The following is a 17,041-nucleotide window of genomic DNA, read 5'->3' as shown; positions in this document are numbered from 1 at the left end:
ATTCATGGAGGGAGGGCGGGGGGGCGGGGCGCCAAGGTGGCAGAGCAGGTATTTCTATAACTGGGTCAATTATTTTGTGATCAGCACATGTCTGAAAGGAAGGCCACATCTGCTGCACCGTCCGAGGCCCAGATCACCTGCTCAGAAAGGAAGAGAAATGTTTGCCTCCAGGTAGGAGTCTGGGGCTGGTGGGCGAGGAGGCTGCAGGAAGGGGAGGTGGCTTCCCTGCCCTGACTGCGCTTTCCCTTCCGATTGCCCACACCTCTTCAATTCCTTCCCTCCACTGGAGCTCACCTCCAAACAACCCCTGGCCATCGCAGCCCCAACAACTGAGGCCTTCACACCTGGGGGGGGAGGGTGTGAAACACCCTCTCAGCGCTGCAGCTTTCCTAACGTCTCCTGCTCCCTATGCTGAGAGTTGAGAGGAACCTTCTTGGGAGGAGAAGAGGGACTGCAGGGAGGAATGGAGGCTCGGCCTCCCCAGAGCTGCTCCAGGATCTTGGTTTCCTGAGAGGAGACTCCTTGGCTTGGAGGAGAGCTGGAGCTGGTATTCCCATTTATCACAGACTCATTATTCTTCTGTCACAAAGAGCCAGCTCCTCGACTGGGCCACCGGCTCCTAAAAGGGCTTTGGGCTGCCCATCACCTAACAGAGGGCTTCACCCAGAGAAGACACTTGGTGAAGGATGATCCGTCAGGGCAAGTGTTCATTGAACGCTTAGCCTGTGCTGGGCAGGCCCGAGGCTACATGATTCCCACACGTGTTCTCAGTGAATCCTCCCAACTGCCACAGGATGTAGGTGTGATTATGATCCCAACTTGACAGATGAGGAAACTGAGGCTCAGAGAGGTGGAGGAGCTGGGAGCTGAGGTCGAGGTCTCTGCAGACTTAGGGATGATTGTTGGCCTTCACCGTTTGAGCTTTCCTTCACCCCTGCGCTCGCAGTCAAGACCTGCCTCTGCAGTTGACGTTGGGTCGTCTGGTCGTTTAACAACACTGCCAGGCAGGCACACCCGCCCGCGGCTTGCATGCACGTGCACGCACGCGCACTCTCACACACCTCGCACTGCGTCCCCAGCCGGAACCGCCTCTCTGGCTTGACCTGACAGTGTCTGGCACAGGGTAGGTGCTTAGCAAATCTCTGGGAGGTGCGTGGGCGGCTTGGCACCTGCGGTGTGGGTAATCCTACTAGACTTGCCTCACCATGAAGGCAAAGACCCCGTGGATTTGTCACCATATGCAGCCCCAGGGCCCAGCCCGGTGCTGGCACAGAGTAGGTGTTTTGTGGCTAACCCAGAGTTGCCCACAGGGAGCTATCCCTAGACATCTGAGCTGGCCGGGCCAGGCTGGTTGGCCCCTCTGGGAGAGCGGGAAGCCAGTGTTCCCTTGCCCTCCCGTCCCTAGACCTCAGGAATCTCTGGGAACTCTGGAATCGATAGGGGTGAGCAGCAATCAGTCCTGCTCAAAGGCCGAAACACCAGCTCTTCGCTGATCCCCGGGAGGCCAAGGGCTCCCTCCCAAAGGAGCTGAGCAGCGTTGCCTGGAGGAAGCCAGGCTCTTCCCCCTGGGCTGAGCTTCACTGGAGCCTTCTCCCTGCCACACTGCCTAGAGCTCAGGAAGGAGACCTTCCCAAGGAGACCCACGGAGGAGGGGCTCCCAGCCGGGCTCCCAGTTTCTGGGGGAAAGAACTCTGCAGGCAAAGGCAGGGGGTGGGGTCCACTGACATTTCTCCTTGCTTGCTGTGTGCCCTAAAGAAGGCAACGAACCACTCGGGGTTCCCGTGTCTTCTGCCGACAAGTAGGGACGACAGTGTCAGTTCTTTTCTAGGCTTACTGGGAAGAAACCAGCAGTGAAGAAAACAATCCCCGAATAATAAGCTTTGAGGCTTATAGTACCTTGGAGAGCCCATCCGTGAAATCAGATTCTGCCGTTGACAAGCTGAATAACGCGGGACAGATTCCTCAGCCTCCGTTTCCGTATCTGATCAATGGGGAGAAAAACAGTGTCTCTCGCAGGTTGGTGGAAGAGTCAGGCCGAGAGAACATTAGTCAGCTGCTGTGCATCGTGCCTGCTATAGCATGTTAACGCAAGAGCTAGCTTGTGTTAAGCACTTTCTGGAGGCCAGGCAAGTCTCAGGCATAAGCTCGTTTAATTCTGACATGAGGCCTAGCCCCTGGATACTATTATTATCCCCACTTTCCAGGTGAGTCCTTGGCCCAAGGTCACACAGCTAGGAAATGGTGAGCAGGAATTTGAAGCCAGGTCTCCTTGACACTGAAGCCCCAATTCCCAACCATCGCTGCAGTAAGTGCTCATTAAGATCTGGAAGGATCCCACAATGCCATCTTGACTGGTCTTCCCACTTTGCAGCTGATAAAATTGAGGTCCACAGGCAGGAAGGTATTAGCCTAGTCACAGAGTCACTGCTGATGGAATCGGGCCTTAGGCGCGAATGTTACTGTTCACCTTTACTGAGCACTTACTATGTGCCAGGTTCTAAGTGCTTTTAGTGAATCATTGCATTTATTTTTCACAACTCTAGGAGATAAAGACTGTTGGTAACCTTATTTTTCACCTGGGTAAACTGAGGCAAAGAGGGAAATTAGCTTACTCAAGTTCACATGACTAATTAGCAGCTTAGAGGCAGAATTCAAATCCAGAGAGTCAGGCTCTAGAGCATGCATCTGGTGCCACTGTGTGTGGTGCTGCCTCCCTGCAGAGCCTAGGCCGGCCTTGCCTGGCAGCTGGGGCACTGGCAGACTTGCCTGCTAAGGGAAAGGGGTCTGCAGGGTTCCCAGAGCATGGCCATCACTAGGCAAGGCAGGGCACAGCAGGAGCTCCCAGTTGGGAGGCCACCGACTGGCCTGTACAACCCTGGGAAATGAGCATGGAGTTGGGGCTGGCAACCCCAGTGTGCCCAAAGACCATAAGCCCCTGCCTCTGTGAAGAGTTTATCCAACAAAATGCAGGCGAGCAAAGAACACGCCCTGCTTTATGTGTCTCTTGTTGTAGGCAGCGCACATCTTCGTAGATGTGTGGATGAAAGGCGCCATATAAAATGCAATCAATTATGAATCACCATTGCTGAATTAATCACATGTATGATTAATACAGTAATAATAATTAATGGGAGTATGGTCTAGAGATTAGAGTCAAGAACTGTGAGGAAAGAGACGGGGTGCTTCTTGAAGCTTCAGCCACTGCCTGGAGTTGTCACCTTGGGGGAGGTCCTGGAATTGAGTCTTGGTGTCTCCCCACCCCACCCTGCATTGGCTGTGGAAGTAAGGGCGCCGGGGATGTCTTGAAATCTCTAAATGGCTCCTGGGCTGGGACACAGGATCTTACTATCTACTTACAGCCGCATCTGAACTGCTCAAGGTCAAGGGGACAAAGAGTCTTTTGAAGGATCAAAATCTTGGTCTGGCATAACTGAACAGGGTGAACAAGGCAAATGGTGAGAATGTGGTATAGAGTGGCTCTTGAGCTTACACTTGACATTTAATCTGCATCCTGAGCTCATTTCATCTGTCTGTCTGTCTGCATCAGGATTTGCCTCTCTCAGAAATCTCCAGAGGGCATGGACCTCATCTGTTATGTCTCACTGCAAAACTAGTAGATTATTGCTGCCTGTGTGTCTTTATAATTTCCTACTAGTCATCTATCCCATGAATATTTCCTCATTGTAAAGGAGTTGAGCAATACAGTAGGAATATATATTATAAAGCATGTAATTCCCCTTCATTTCCTCTGCACATACTTTGGTGTGGCTCTTTATAGTCCTTTTATATGTATATATAATATATGCATATATTATATGCATTTTTATACACAAATCCTTTTTTCAAACATAGATGAAATAAAACTGAAAACATTGTTCTGCAGATGTTTTTTGATAGTGGATTCCACATACACAATTCAAATTAAAACTGTGCAGTGGAGCCAAAATCTCACCAATGAAGACGGTTATTAAGCTGCTGGTGAGAGGGGAGCCAGTGATTATTTTTTGGGAGATTTGTTAACACTTTCCTGCCCCTGGTGCTCAGCTTCTTTTTGTTCCTGGGAAAAGGTCATTTGTCATAAGGTACCTTAATGAAGTTTAAAAATGAACATCCCTCAACCACCTGGTCCCTTCCTGGCTAACCTCCTCTTTATTCCCCATCTTGGAAAAGGAACACTTCATTGTTCACTTGAGAGGAAAGCTGTCTCCTGGAGGCTGCTGCGGCACGCTGACAACTCAGGATCCTAGCACAGGGGCCGCCCTCCGGAGCAAAGCCCTCACTACGCAGATGGAGAAACCGAGACCAAGAGCGGGGAGCGCAGTGGCATCCCCCAGGCCACACAGCTCATTAGGGACTGCCCCAAGAAAAGTCCATTATCCTGACTCTCAGTCCAGTGCTCTTTCCACTATCTCAAAATTTCCAAGGTCTTCAAGTGGGGAAACTGGAAGACATGTTCTAGAACAGGTCCCTGAAAAAAGTCTGTTGGCTTCAGCTTGTTGGAGAAGTAGGGAGTATATGGGGTAGGCGTTGGGGGGAAAGGTTAGAGAGTGGCTGAAGAGGCATTTTAAAAATTGTCTCTAGTGCCACATATGGGTCGCTTAAACCACCTTGGAAAAACAGGAGGCCTTGTGTCCCTCTGTTGTGTTCAGATGAACTATAAATAAAAGGCATCCTCCTCTAGGTCTTGCTGACTGCTCCCCATCGCATCCAGACGAAGGTGATGATGGAGGAGGAGGGTGTTTCCCAGGGATTGATGACGCTGCCTGGGGGTGACAGCAGGCTGAGGGCCAACCCAGGTTATCACTCACCCTCTGCGGGAGCCCCACGTTATGCCCTCCACTGCTGCCTGCAGGCTGAATGTTTAAAAATCAAATCCTTGAAATCTGTTCTCTGAGGAGCCTCCTCCTGCTTAGAGGCCAGATGTTCTGAGGCCCATGAGCAGGTAACCAGGGATTGAATGCATCTGCTCTCCTGGACAGCTTTGTGGGGTTGGCCCATCTCCCGTGGAAGCAATCTGAGAGCAGTGTGATGGGTGCAGGCTCAGGAGGAGGCACTCAGCCTTGTTTTGACCCCTCCTTGGCAAAGGAAGGACTCACCATTCATATCTCACAGATGGGGAAACTGAGGCCCAGAAGCACTCTATACTGGGCCCCAAGTCAACTGGCATGTCAGCTAGTGACAGGGCACCAACTGCAAATACAAGTCCAGCCTCCCAGGCCTGGTCTTTCTTAGCTGTAGGGCAAGTTACTTAATATCTCTAAGTTTCATATATAACGTGGGGATTTGCTAATAGCAGTTAAGTCACTGGGCAATTGGGAGGAATCAGTGAATAATGCAAGTGAACCAAGTCGCATGGAGCCTGGCGTAAGACAGGTGTTCAATAAATGTTAAGTTATTATTATTATCACTATTATTTTAGCAGATGACAGTCATTAATTCTGCATCCTCTGCCTGCTTTAGCACAAGATTCTAAATGTTTTTCAGCAGTCCAGCCACCTCTCTAGGTTTAGGGGGAGCCCAAAGCGGGGAAGAATTAAGGTGGAAGTAAGGTGGCAGTGGGCTGTGGGCCCTGAGGGGCTGCCGTGCGTTCCCATTCCTGGCACCCTCCGTGACCTTGGAACAGTCCCTCTCCCTCTGTCCTCAGGCCCTTTGTTCTTGATGCATCCAAATGCCAGGGCTGGTTCCCCGAGCACTGCAGTGAGAACCCACTCGGAAAGCTCTCTCCACAGCCCAGAGAGGCGGCCTGGCAGGAGCCTCCAGGGGACTGAAGAGGCCAGAGCGGCCCAGTCTTACCACCTCCTTGGCCTCTGTCCTGGTCCCTGCAGGAGTCCTCCCACACCCTTCTCTGCATGCTGCTTGCCAGGGAGGCCCAGAGAACCCCTTAGCTGAGCCCCCTCCTGCCCGCCCTAATCTGCACTCCCTTCAGAGCTGGCTTGGCTGCCTCAAACGCAGGGCCCATCAGGGTGGGGGCGGCGATGTGTCAGCTGGTGTTCAGGCTCTGGTTGTGCACTCAGATCGCTCCCCCTTCCCATCTCCCCAAATCCACCCACCCACCCCTTTACCCACTGCTTTGGCCTTCTGGGTGGCAGCACTTGGCAGAGGGGCCCGAAAGAGCAGCCTTGATTCCCTGGCTGCTGGGTTGGAGGGGGGCGCAGCTGGTAACCGGTTCACTTAGCCCCCTCCCGGTTGCCGATGGGGCAGCCCCCACACCCATGGGTGCTGGCACTGCCGCCAGGCCTCTGGGGGGGGAAGGAAGCTGCAGCCCCGCGGCGCCCTCCCCACCGGCGTCTGACCTGAGCCGGCTGAGAATGCGCTCTGCGCGCGGAGACTCGATGGCCCCCGGGCCGGGAGGAGATGTGTAGGCAGCGACCCCTCGGAGCAGGCTCGCTCCCGCGGCCGCTTGCTGGGGCCACCCTGGCCGCGGGTCCGCCGGGACGCCCCTGCTCGCCGCCCCCCACCCCGGGCCGTGGCGCGTCCCCCGAGAGTCTCGCAGTATTTCTTTCCTGCACCTTTAAGAAGACCGTTGCTCCGTGGTGGGATGGTGTGTTAAAGCCACACAGAGGAAGTTACGCAGCCCGGATCAGACCGAGAGATAAAAGCCCCGATGGTGATCGTGAGTGATGGCAAGAGGATTTAGCCTCGGCTTTAAGTTGGAGCGGAGTGCAGGGGGGCAGTGAAGCGCCCCGCCATCTGGCCCGCGCCGCGCGAGGGGGATGCCCCGGTGCCCGGAAGAGCAGCGGCAAAGCCCACCCAGACCAGGGGCTACCAGGCGCCCGAGCGCAGAGCCTCTCCCAGCCGCCCAGGGGGGCCAAAAAGTTTGCACTTGTTAGCGGCGACCTCCCGCTCAGCCCGGGCGGGCGATGCAGGCGGCGCGGCCGGCCCCCTCCCCTGGCCCGCATCTCCGGGACGGCTGCGGGCGACCCCCCCGGCAGCCGGAGGGCTCCCCAGTCCTAATCTGACGGCGGCGGCGGCCACAGCAGCAGCGGGAGCAGCACGGGGGACGAAGCACCGGCTCACAGCCCTCTGCCCTCGCCCCAACCCAGCGCCAGCCAGAGCGGGGAGGAGAGCGCCGGAGGGTGGCTGTCCACGGCCTCCCCGGTCTCCGCTCCGCGAATCTGCTCCGAGCCGGGGTAAGGCGGGCGGGGAGAGCCCAGGAGGCGAGCGGGCGTGGGGGGGTGTAGATGCTGCAGCTTTGCCAGCCTGCTTTCATTTTTAAAGGGCTTCGGTGACCACGCAGGCTTCCCCGGGGCCCAGGAGGCACTTAAAGCAGCCCCGCAGACGATCGGATGCAAAAGTTATTGGTAGCGGCTGTGACTAGCAGAGGCTGGAGTCGCTGGGAGAGGGGTGTGTGTATGTGTGTGTTTGTGTGTGTGCAGCAATATCTTAAAGGAGTAGCTTGTCTTTCTGGCTGGCTTTTTTCTCCACCTGGGTCTTTTTCCATCTTTTTGTGTGCAGGGCGTGTGTGTGTTTGCGGTGTGTATGTGTGATGGGGGTTGATGTTGCAGGAATGCCTGTATCCGCTGGTGTAAAGAGAATGAACATTTCCTGGTGCCACTCCCCCACCCCAATTTAATCTCCAAATCTAGAACCACCCCGTCCCTCCCAAACTGGTGAATACCTGAGCTGCACAGAGAAACTCTTAGCTAGCCACGGCGGGAAACTTCTTTCCGGGCTGTGTAAGGTGGGTAGATGGAGGGTAGGGACCCGCCTGGGCATGGTATGGAGACGGACCTTGAACTGCGTGGTGTGCAGATGGGGGCAAAGAGGTAGCGGGAAGGCGGGCTGAGGACGGGAGACTCGCGAGGAGTAAGGCGCCTGAGTGGCCCGCCGGCGGCGGGGTCGTTGCTGGCAGCTGCTGGAGGAGAAAGGATGCAACTCAGTCCCCAGGGCTTTGCTTCGTGTCGTCTAATTAAGGCAGGTGGGGCCAAAGGAGGGGCACCCTCGGTCCCGGCCGGGGTTTTATCAAGGGCGTGATTATTAATTGCTCCTGTGGCTTGCCCACAACTTTGGAAAGACAAAAAAAGCACTACGGGATGGCCCGGCACTTCCACGTGCACTGCATGCAGTTTGCAGCCGGCCTAAAGCACCGACTCGATCCCGACTCCAGGGTGTCGGAAGCGGGGGTTCGACCCGCCCGCCAGCCGGCGGGGACCCCCCCTCGCGGCTTACCCCACGCCGCGGAGGAGTCCTCCTCGCGCCCCGCCTCCCGCGCCCAACTTTCCCGGGCTTCCCGCCACCCTAGTCGGCTTCCCCGCGGCCGGGAGGGCGTGGGGCGGGGACCCCCAAGGCGTCCGGAGCCCGAGTCCCCGCTGAGCGGGCAGGACCGGGGGGCACCCACAGAACCCGGTCCGGGACCGGGGACAGGGAGGTGATCGCCGGAACCGGTTCCCCTGTCCCTCCTTCAATCCCGGCCACACCCTCCCGGGGCAGATTTCACTTCCTATCCACCACCCCCGCCCCGGGAAAGGAGGGGCAATCTCGGAGTGGGGTGGGTCCCCAGAAGCCCCTAATCCCCCGACCCCAGGTTCCCCGGAGACCCCGCGTCCGCCGGGGCAAGTTTCCCACAGGGAGACTGCGCAGCCGACAACTCGGAGAGGAGCCTGCTCGCCAGCCCAGCCAGCTCCGAGAGGCGCTAATTCAATAAGACAGAAAATCTGAGTTCAGAAATCCTGATAAAATCTAATTTTCGGGTTTTAATACCCTGGCTATCAGCCCCCCTCGGTTCCTGAGGACTCTTAAAAGAAAATAAAGCCCATTGATTCTATTTGTTTCTGGGAGCTGCAGTTTCTTAATAATATCAGGTGAAGATTTATTTTCCAAGGAGAAAACCATCTACTGGGATACAACCTCTTACTCTGAAATTTCTCCCGCTGGCTTCCAACTCCCTCTTTCCGCCTCGTTTTCCCAAGGACTGTTGCGTCTCCTCCCCCTCCCTTTTTTTTTTCTTTTTGGCAAAAACCGACCATAATATTCGCGTGCTGAGCTCACAATTTCCCCTATGATGCCAGCAACGCCCAATTGATTGACTGTTTGTAAACACAATTTTTTCCTCCCAGCAGATTTTGTTGTTGTTGGCATTTTTTCTCAGGGAATGTGTGGCATTCAAACCAACAGATCTGCAAAGCAATGGATAGATTTGCAAGGTGCTGGGGCCCTGGCCTCCTGGCCTCCGGCCTCGGGACCTCGGCTGCTTCCCCACACCGGGTCCTAGCCCAGCGCCTCTGGAGCTGGGAGCGGCTGCTGGGCCTGAGCCTGAAGGAAGCCCCCGCCGCCCGGCCCTCCCCGAGAGCGGTCGCCAGGCGCCCTGTTTGTCCCGGGCCATCAGGAGCTCCCTACCTGTTAGTGAACAGTTGGGAGCCCGCAGCTTGAAGAATTAATTAGGGACGTGCTGTTTTCTGGGCAGCACAGAGCTGGGGTAGAGGCATCCAAACCCTTGCCGGCCGCGCTATTTTATTTTTACTACATTTTCTCAGGTTGTAAAAATAGACGCCGGGTGCGTTCTTTCTGAGAGTTTTCTAACAAGGAGCACATTCGAGGCCGGCAGGTTCTATAACAGGTTTCTCTTGAAACAGCCAGAGCTGAGACCTGAAAATACGGTCCCCACGGCTCCTCATTCATCTCCATCAGGAGCCCTTCAGGCAGTCCGAGGGGCAGGGGCTGCCTTAATGCAGATGTATGGATCAGTGGCCTGGAGCCCTGGGCACTGGCTGGGGGCTTCTCCCCAAGCCCAGGTGCCCAGCGCCAGCGCCAGCCGGCAGTGTGCCCTCCTGGGTCTGTCGTTTTTGGCAGGAGATTGTTTGTATCTGGGTGGAGAATGAGGTTTCATGGAAAGGTGGTTAACTCTTTAGGGACTTCCCATTTACGATGACTGAAGAGGATGTTAGGTGAGAGGCAGGCAGGCTGAGGTCTAGCACCAAGGCAGAGAGATTTGGGAATTTAAATGCCATAATCAGAGGCATAATAACCAGAATAATGAATAACGCAGGTGCATCTTCCGTGGCTCATTGAAGTAACCTTTGCCCTATTGGCCAGGATTCTTGGCCAGGATCCCATACCAGTTGGATCTGACTTCTTCTGATGATATATCAAGTGTCTGGGGACACCACTTCAGTAGGGTCATGTGCTTCACGTTGTAACATTCCTATTACTTATATCTATTTGGACTTTTAAATAATTAGCAGTAGCTCAAAATAGCAAAGCAATAATCATTACATTGATCCCTTGACAAACATACCCTCTAAGGATGATTGGCCTTGATCAGAAAATCTAATATGAGAAAACATTGCTACTCCTATGAAAGTCTTCAGTATCCCAATTTTCTTCCAGTTAAAAAATGAAAATTTCCCCTGCAGATTGTGCCTATGATTGGGGAATTATTTAGCTATTCCTGGTTCTTGGTTATTGCATGTGGACCACGCTGTTTGTCTGCACCTATAGTTACAGTCTCAACCCTGCCTTTGACGGTTGTGATATTTTGACTTGCCAGTCATATTTTAAAGCAACTATTAAATCTCGGTTTCTGGGGATGTTTTAGAAAGTCACTGACCCCAGAGTGGGGGCATTTCTCCTGACCCAACACCCCCATAAATGGTGGGGAAAAAACCACATTTTTAATAATGTACTCAATTTCCAAATGTGCAACTCCAATATTAATAAAAATAATCCAGTTCCTCGGGAGACCTGGCTAATGCAGCCTCGTTTTTTGCACATTTTGTCAGAGAGCTTTTGTTCTTATACATCTTTATCCCCCCTTTTAATTTGTTGCAGGTGTTGTTGCTAATGAGCTCTCTCTCCTCTCCTCTTACAATGAAAGACAAGCCAGACCCCAGGTACCTGGATGGATTGAGAGCCGAAGCCTCAGAAACTTCATAATAAGTTGCCGATGGCTACCAGCCAAGGTCAGCTGGCCCCCATTAGTGCCTCTCCCCACCAAAGTAGAGCCAAATAACCTTCTCTTCAGTTAACACCTCAGTACCTTTTTAAAAAAAAAAAATCTTTCAGTACGGTCACAGAATTGTTGTCACTTTAAGCCCATATGAAAAGAAATCTTTTATTGGTCTGAGACTCCAAGCCCAGTCCCAAAGAGGCACATGTTTCCAGCTAACATGTACACCTCCTGATTTTATTTTATCTTTACAAAACAGGCCGGAGGCTTGTTTTGTAGTTGTGTTGAGCACATCACACAATAAGGGCCCTTTAAAGACCTGGATTGATTGGAAGGACAAAAATTAAAAGCAATCTGATCCGGCCTCATGCCAGATCCCTGCGGATATTCTCCCTATCCCATTTCCATCCACTGTCACAATTTGAGAGTCTGCCTGATTTGATCAGGTTCACCTCTGGGAGAGGTGTAATGACAAGGTTGGGAGGACACGAAGTTATAGGCAACTTTTTGATCTGCCCATCAGCAGTCTGAGAAACGCTGGCTCTGAATTTTCTGTATCAGCCTTTTGGAAAAAAATAAGTTCCTCGCTGTTTGCAAACCTGCAGTGCTCGAGTTCCTGGGACGTCCCGGCCACCATTGCCTGGTAGATGTGGCATTTCCATGCTGAGGCTGCAAGTCCCGCCTGACCCAGTTGCTACCTCTCCAGGGCCTTTCTGGGCTGTACCCCTGCGGTCTGCGCAGTCATGCTGCACCTGCTGGCACTTTTCCTGCACTGCCTCCCACTGGCCGCTGGGGACTACGACATCTGCAAATCCTGGGTGACCTCAGATGAGGGCCCCACCTGGGAGTTCTATGCCTGCCAACCCAAGGTGATGCGCCTGAAGGACTATGTCAAGGTGAAGGTGGAACCCTTGGGCATCACGTGCGGAGATCCCCCCGAGAGGTTCTGCTCCCATGTAAGTCAGCCCATTGCTCTTCTGTTTGGGCAGGCCAAGTGGGAGGGAGTCTGGGACACTTAGGTTGAATGAGCAGAGCAGGAGAACCAAGATGCAAGGCTGATGTTCCTGCCTCTAGGATTGGGACCGGGTCTTTGTCCCATCTTGGAAATGTGCCCATGTAAAATCCACCCCGAAGAACTCTGAGGTCATGGGGTCTGATTGTCTGGGTTGAGGTCATCCTTGCTAGTTGGCCATTAGATGGTTTCCTCTCAGGAAGAATGTAGTAATCACAGATCCCTAGCCTTGGTAGGAAGTCAGCGTTCTGGACCAGTATGCGAGGTGCTGCTGGCAGTGTTATACTCTGACTTCCTTCTGGTGACCCCTCTGATGACACCACCTCCTATCTCATCCAATCCAATCCAGCAAATTTAATTTGAGTGTGCCAAGCACAGAGCTGACACTTTGCAGGGGCAGGTTTGAAGGAAGCCCAGTGGGTATTCGTAACGGAGGACGGCGGGGTCAGGTCAAGATGACAGTGAGGCCGGTGCCCTTTCCAGTTCCTTCCCTGTGTGCAAACACCAAAGTCACTGGCTGAGTAGGAGAAAGACAGGTGTCTAAGCACTGTCCCTTGAGTCCCAGAGTTAGAGAAGGATGGGGTCTTACAGCTACAGAGTAGCCCCAGTAGTCAAGTAATTCTAACAATAGCAGTAACAGCAGTAGCGGGGGTCCTGTGATACAAGCTCCTTGTGTGGAAAGGGGGAGCGCTGAGGGCTTGATCTATGTTCCATTCCGTTGAGTCCTCACCTCAGCTCAGCCAGGGTGGCCCTGTGTTGTATAAAAGTAGGAATTGTCAGGGCATGGGCTCATGACCAGGCCATCTCTGGGCCTCTATCCCCTCACCTGTAAAGCGGGGACAGTAATAGTGCACGCTCAGGGTCATCATGAGCATTCTGTGAACGGACCCATATGATGTGCTCAGGGTGGGGCCTGGCCCAGAGCAAATGCCGGGGATGTTAGCTGTTGTCATTCCCGCTCTACCTGTGGGGGAAACTGAGGCAGCGGTGTGAACGCTCTTGCCGAGGAAGCAGTGAGTCCAGCTTAGGGTGCCTAGCTCCAAGTTGCTAAGCTAAACTGCCTCCCGAGGAGTGCTTTCCCACTGGGCGGTGCTCTGGAGGCCTGACCTGGCGGGAGGCCGAGCGGGGCAGCCAGGCTGCGGGAGCTGACGGGAGGGCTCAGCGGCATGTTCTGCGCGGCGTGGGGAAGCCTCCAGGTCTCCGGGGCTGACCCGGCCCACTCACCCCAGGCTCCTGAGGGAGGATATCTTAATCCCATGGGAGCAGCTTCAGTCACATCACGCAGCAGTCAGCCCAGGCAGGAGCATTCCCATTTGGACTTGTCAGCAGTGATAAGGCTGTCGTGGTGGGAGGCGGCTGGGCCGGCAGGGAGCCAGCTGGGGAGAGAGGGAGGGAGCCCAGGGCCGAGAGCCCAGGGGAGGGGGAATTGTCCACAGGCTGCACTGTGCTGGGGGCCAAGGGCCTCTCGCTAACCCAGAAATGGGCAAGGAACAGGGCCCCAAAGTCAGGGGTGAGTCCAGGCAAGAGCCCCGCTGCCCGCTGCCCACCTCAGCTCCGGGGCCGGCTTTTCCATACCCTCCCTGGGACAGAATCAACCTCTGCCTCTTGTCTTGAGAGTCTTGCCTGTATTTTTTTCCTCCTAAATATTAAGCATTGCCATTTTTTGGTGTGCTGAGGTGGGCAGTTAGAGCGTAATTCCCTGGACCAGTTTCACATCAAGGGCTGGAGGGGTGGAGATGACCATCAGATCCACATCCAAGGCCCTCTCCTGCCCAGTGCCACTCGGGATGCCCTCGACCTTGGACCTCCGCCCCGCCCCGCCCCGCCCTCAGACAGACAGCCCAGCGCAGCTGCCAGGAACAGGTGGCCACCTCCCCCTTGCTGGCTGAGGGGGAGCCCAGGCAGGTGCCCTAGGAGACCTGGAGTCCGGAAGGAGCTCACTTCTCCCCTGGGAAGACAGGTGGGGAGGGCAGGAGTAGAGGAACAGCCTCTCCTAGGGCTCCTGCAGAGGGAGGTTCTCAGCGTTTTGCCACCTGTTTGATGGACTTAAATATTTCATTACGGGCTGCCATCCGGCTCTGCCTTTGATTACCAATGTGAAGCCGGCGAGGACGGGACACTGCCTCAGCAGGTGGGGGGCTGCCTTTGAGGGGTGGGGTTGGCTTCTGTAGGGGTGAGAGGGTGAGATCCAGGTGGACCTGGATTCCAACCCCAATGCCACCATTTAATGCAGCTTCCTCTGAGGAGGTCCTGGGCATGTTGCGTTTAATCATCTCCGTGATGCTCCAAGCTTGGTATTATTCTAATCCCACTTTAGGGATTAGAAAGGGTTGGCTAATTCCTGCCAAGGTCACTCAGTTTAGAAGCACCAGTGCCAGGCCTAGGAACTTGAAAGTGGCGAAGGCCTGTGCTTACCCACCAGGCTGCACGGCCTCTCTACTCTGAGGCTTCTACCTCTCTGACCTTCAGTTTCTTCATCTGGACAATAGAGATAATACTGTAGGGGTGTCACCATGCTGGCCGGAGGATGCCACCCCACCACGCGTGTCCTGGGCCCAGTAGGTACTCAATGTGCATGGCTGTTACTTGCTTTTTCTCATTATCACTCCCTCAGTAACCTTCCTGGCTTTTCTTTTTCCTGGAGTTCTTTGCCTCTCTCCAGCCTTGAGGGTGCCACGCCCTGCATTTCTAGTCTCTGGGCAGCAGACAGCCAGTGCAGGCTCAGGTCCTTTAAACTCCTCCGGCCACAGCAGGTGGCGTTAACCGGCCACGAGGAGGCGATCTAATGGTGGCTGGACTGTCCATTACCCCCTTAGCCTTGCGCTCGCCTGAGGGTCAGTCCCTGCTCCCGCAGATATCTTTCCCGGCCCTTCTTCAGGCTTGTCCCGCAGCAGCCGCTGGGCCTGTCCCCAGAGCCGACCAACCGGGGCGAGAGCCCCAGAACACGTCAAGGGTGTGAGAGGGACCCAGGGCTGACTGTCCTTCTCAGGGTCCAGCGTGCAGGCCGCCCCCCCTCCCAGGCTTCCCGTCCTTCGGCAAGGCCGTCTGAGAACTGAATTGTAAATTCCTGCCTGGCGAGGAAGGGGAGGGGGAAGAAAGACAAGATAAATGAATAAATAAAAACCTATTGGCTCTAAATGCACAATGAGAATTAATAGGGATGAGCTCTCAACCGAGGATACTTGGGCAAGGGCAAAATTTCAATGAGCGTTGCAGGAGAAGAGAGGCAGCCCTCACCGCCTCCGGGCCCAGGGCCTGGGCGGCTGCTGGGCCCCAGGGGAGGAGCAAAGGCAGCGCCAGCCGAGGCGTTCAGCCCCGCGCAGGGCGGCCGCTCCCGGCGCCCCTGGGGGACGGGGAAGGCCCTGGCTGGGCGTGGGCAGCACCACGGGGCTCCAGAGGAGAGGTCGCCCGCCTGCTATCTGTGGGCCATGAAAGGAAGGGGAAACCCTGGCTTTGTGCCTCTGGGACAAAGGCTAACCGCTGAGACTCAAGGGAGAGATGGCGAGGAAGGAGAGCGCGCATGAGCGACAGAATCAGACCGGGCAGGATGGGGATTGGAGCAATCCTACAGCCTTGCAGCCCCAAGTGCGGTCCGCGGACCCCAGCATCATCTTGTCAGAAATGCAAAGTCCAAGGCCCTGCCCCAGACCTGCTGAGCTGGAATCTGCATTTTAGCAAGAAATCTAGGTGGTTTGGATGCACTGTACGGCCTGAGAAACGCTGCTCTGCTTAGTTGTTCTGTGGTAGAGGAAGAAGGGGCAGGGAGGCCTGTAGTTCCCACGGAAGATTTGCAGGCTAAGGGAAGAGCCGCTGCCGAGGGAAGAAAGGTGGAGGGCAGCGGAGCTCAGGGGGTCCCTGGAGTGAGCGACGGGAGCCTCCCTCACCAAGGCTGGGGCTTCACTCTGAACCGGTGGAAGGTTCCGGAGAGAGGCAGCATGACATCCTGGAACCTGAGGACCTGGGTTCACCTCCCAGCTTTGCCACTTGTGGGCTAGGTGACATGGGGCAAGTCATTTATCTAAACCCTGAGCCTCTGTTTCTCATCTGATTGGGGCTGCCTTGCCCATTCTTCTAACTTCCTGGGAGAAGGAAAAATGCCTCTCTCAAAAAAAATCTGAAAGTGCTTAGTTAAGAGCGCGCGTTCTCCTAATGTGAGGCTTCAGTATTATCGTTTCAAATGCTCTTCATTTTCAAATGTTCTTGAAATGGATGAACACTGAGCTCCTCACGTCAGGGAGACTCCAGGATGCAGAAGTGTCTTGGTCCCGGTAGACAAGAGAAGACCATGCAGCTGGGATGGGAAGGGGAGATAACTTGGGAAAATTTAAGTACAGAGCAAGAGAAACATGACACATTAAAGACCATATACTGGGGAGCGGGTGCAGCTCAGTGGTTGAGCACCTGCTTCCCATCCCCAGGCCCTCCTTCAAAAAAAAAGACCACGTACCACTAACAACGAGTGGATGAAACAGAGCCCTGAGATGATGGCAGCTCAGGAAGGCAGAGGGCATGCCTTCCCCCATCAGCCCTCTGCTTACTGCGCTCACCTCCTTGCCTTTGCCGGTGCCCTCTCCTTCCTGCCTGCCTCGCCTTCCACTCTTTACCTGGATAACTCTGGCTATTTTTCAATGGGCTGGACCTGACTCCCTAACCCAGATGGGTTAGAAGGCACCCTTCTGTCCACATTCCTGTGAACAGGGGTGCTCACTGACATATGCGGTCTAGTGGTTAAGGACTCCGGCCCTTGAGCAAGTGGTGAAGGCAGGAATCCCATGCTGTGTGACCTGCAGCCTGTGACTTGACCTCTCCAAGCCTCAAGTTAGGGCTGTTAATAGAACTCGCATGAGGGAATGTCATGAGCCCAGTGCCTGGCACATAGTAGATGCTCAGTTTGTGCTGGCTGTTAGTATCGAGTCTATAAACTGCTGGTATTTGCGTCCCCCTGGGACAGCAGCAGCTGTCTCCTTCATCTTTGTGACCCAGCACTTCCCTTGTGGCTCAGTCAGTGCACAGCAAGTGCTGAATGAGTGAAGGGAAGGATGGCATGACCCAGGAAGTCTTCTTGGAGGAGGAGGGATTAGGGCTGAGTCTTGAAGGAAGAATCAGGATTCTGATCAGGACAGAGGAGGCGCCGAAAGCCCCTG

The 17,041-nt window shown here is 54.7% G+C and overlaps 1 protein-coding gene across 2 annotated transcripts in view; it reads left to right on the top strand.

Moving 5' to 3' along the window:
• Positions 1–6,054: 6,054 nt before the first annotated feature.
• NTNG2 (netrin G2) overlaps positions 6,055–17,041 on the top strand; it is a 69,599-nt gene continuing 58,612 nt past the window's right edge. Inside the window, exons 1-3 of one of the 2 annotated variants that reach the window (XM_071216880.1) lie at positions 6,055–7,130; positions 10,768–10,898; positions 11,592–11,841. In XM_071216880.1, coding sequence (XP_071072981.1) covers positions 11,629–11,841 — 213 coding nt within the window. In that variant the 5' untranslated portion in view covers positions 6,055–7,130; positions 10,768–10,898; positions 11,592–11,628. Of the gene's footprint in view, positions 7,131–10,767; positions 11,842–17,041 lie in introns of both variants that reach the window. The other variant, XM_071216879.1, reaches the window with a different exon arrangement.

Source organism: Dasypus novemcinctus, chromosome 8, assembly GCF_030445035.2.
Source record: "Dasypus novemcinctus isolate mDasNov1 chromosome 8, mDasNov1.1.hap2, whole genome shotgun sequence".
In the NCBI taxonomy this organism is placed as follows: domain Eukaryota; kingdom Metazoa; phylum Chordata; class Mammalia; order Cingulata; family Dasypodidae; genus Dasypus; species Dasypus novemcinctus.
The sequence above is the reverse complement of the archived record's forward strand: the minus strand, read 5'-3'. Positions and strand labels throughout refer to the sequence as shown.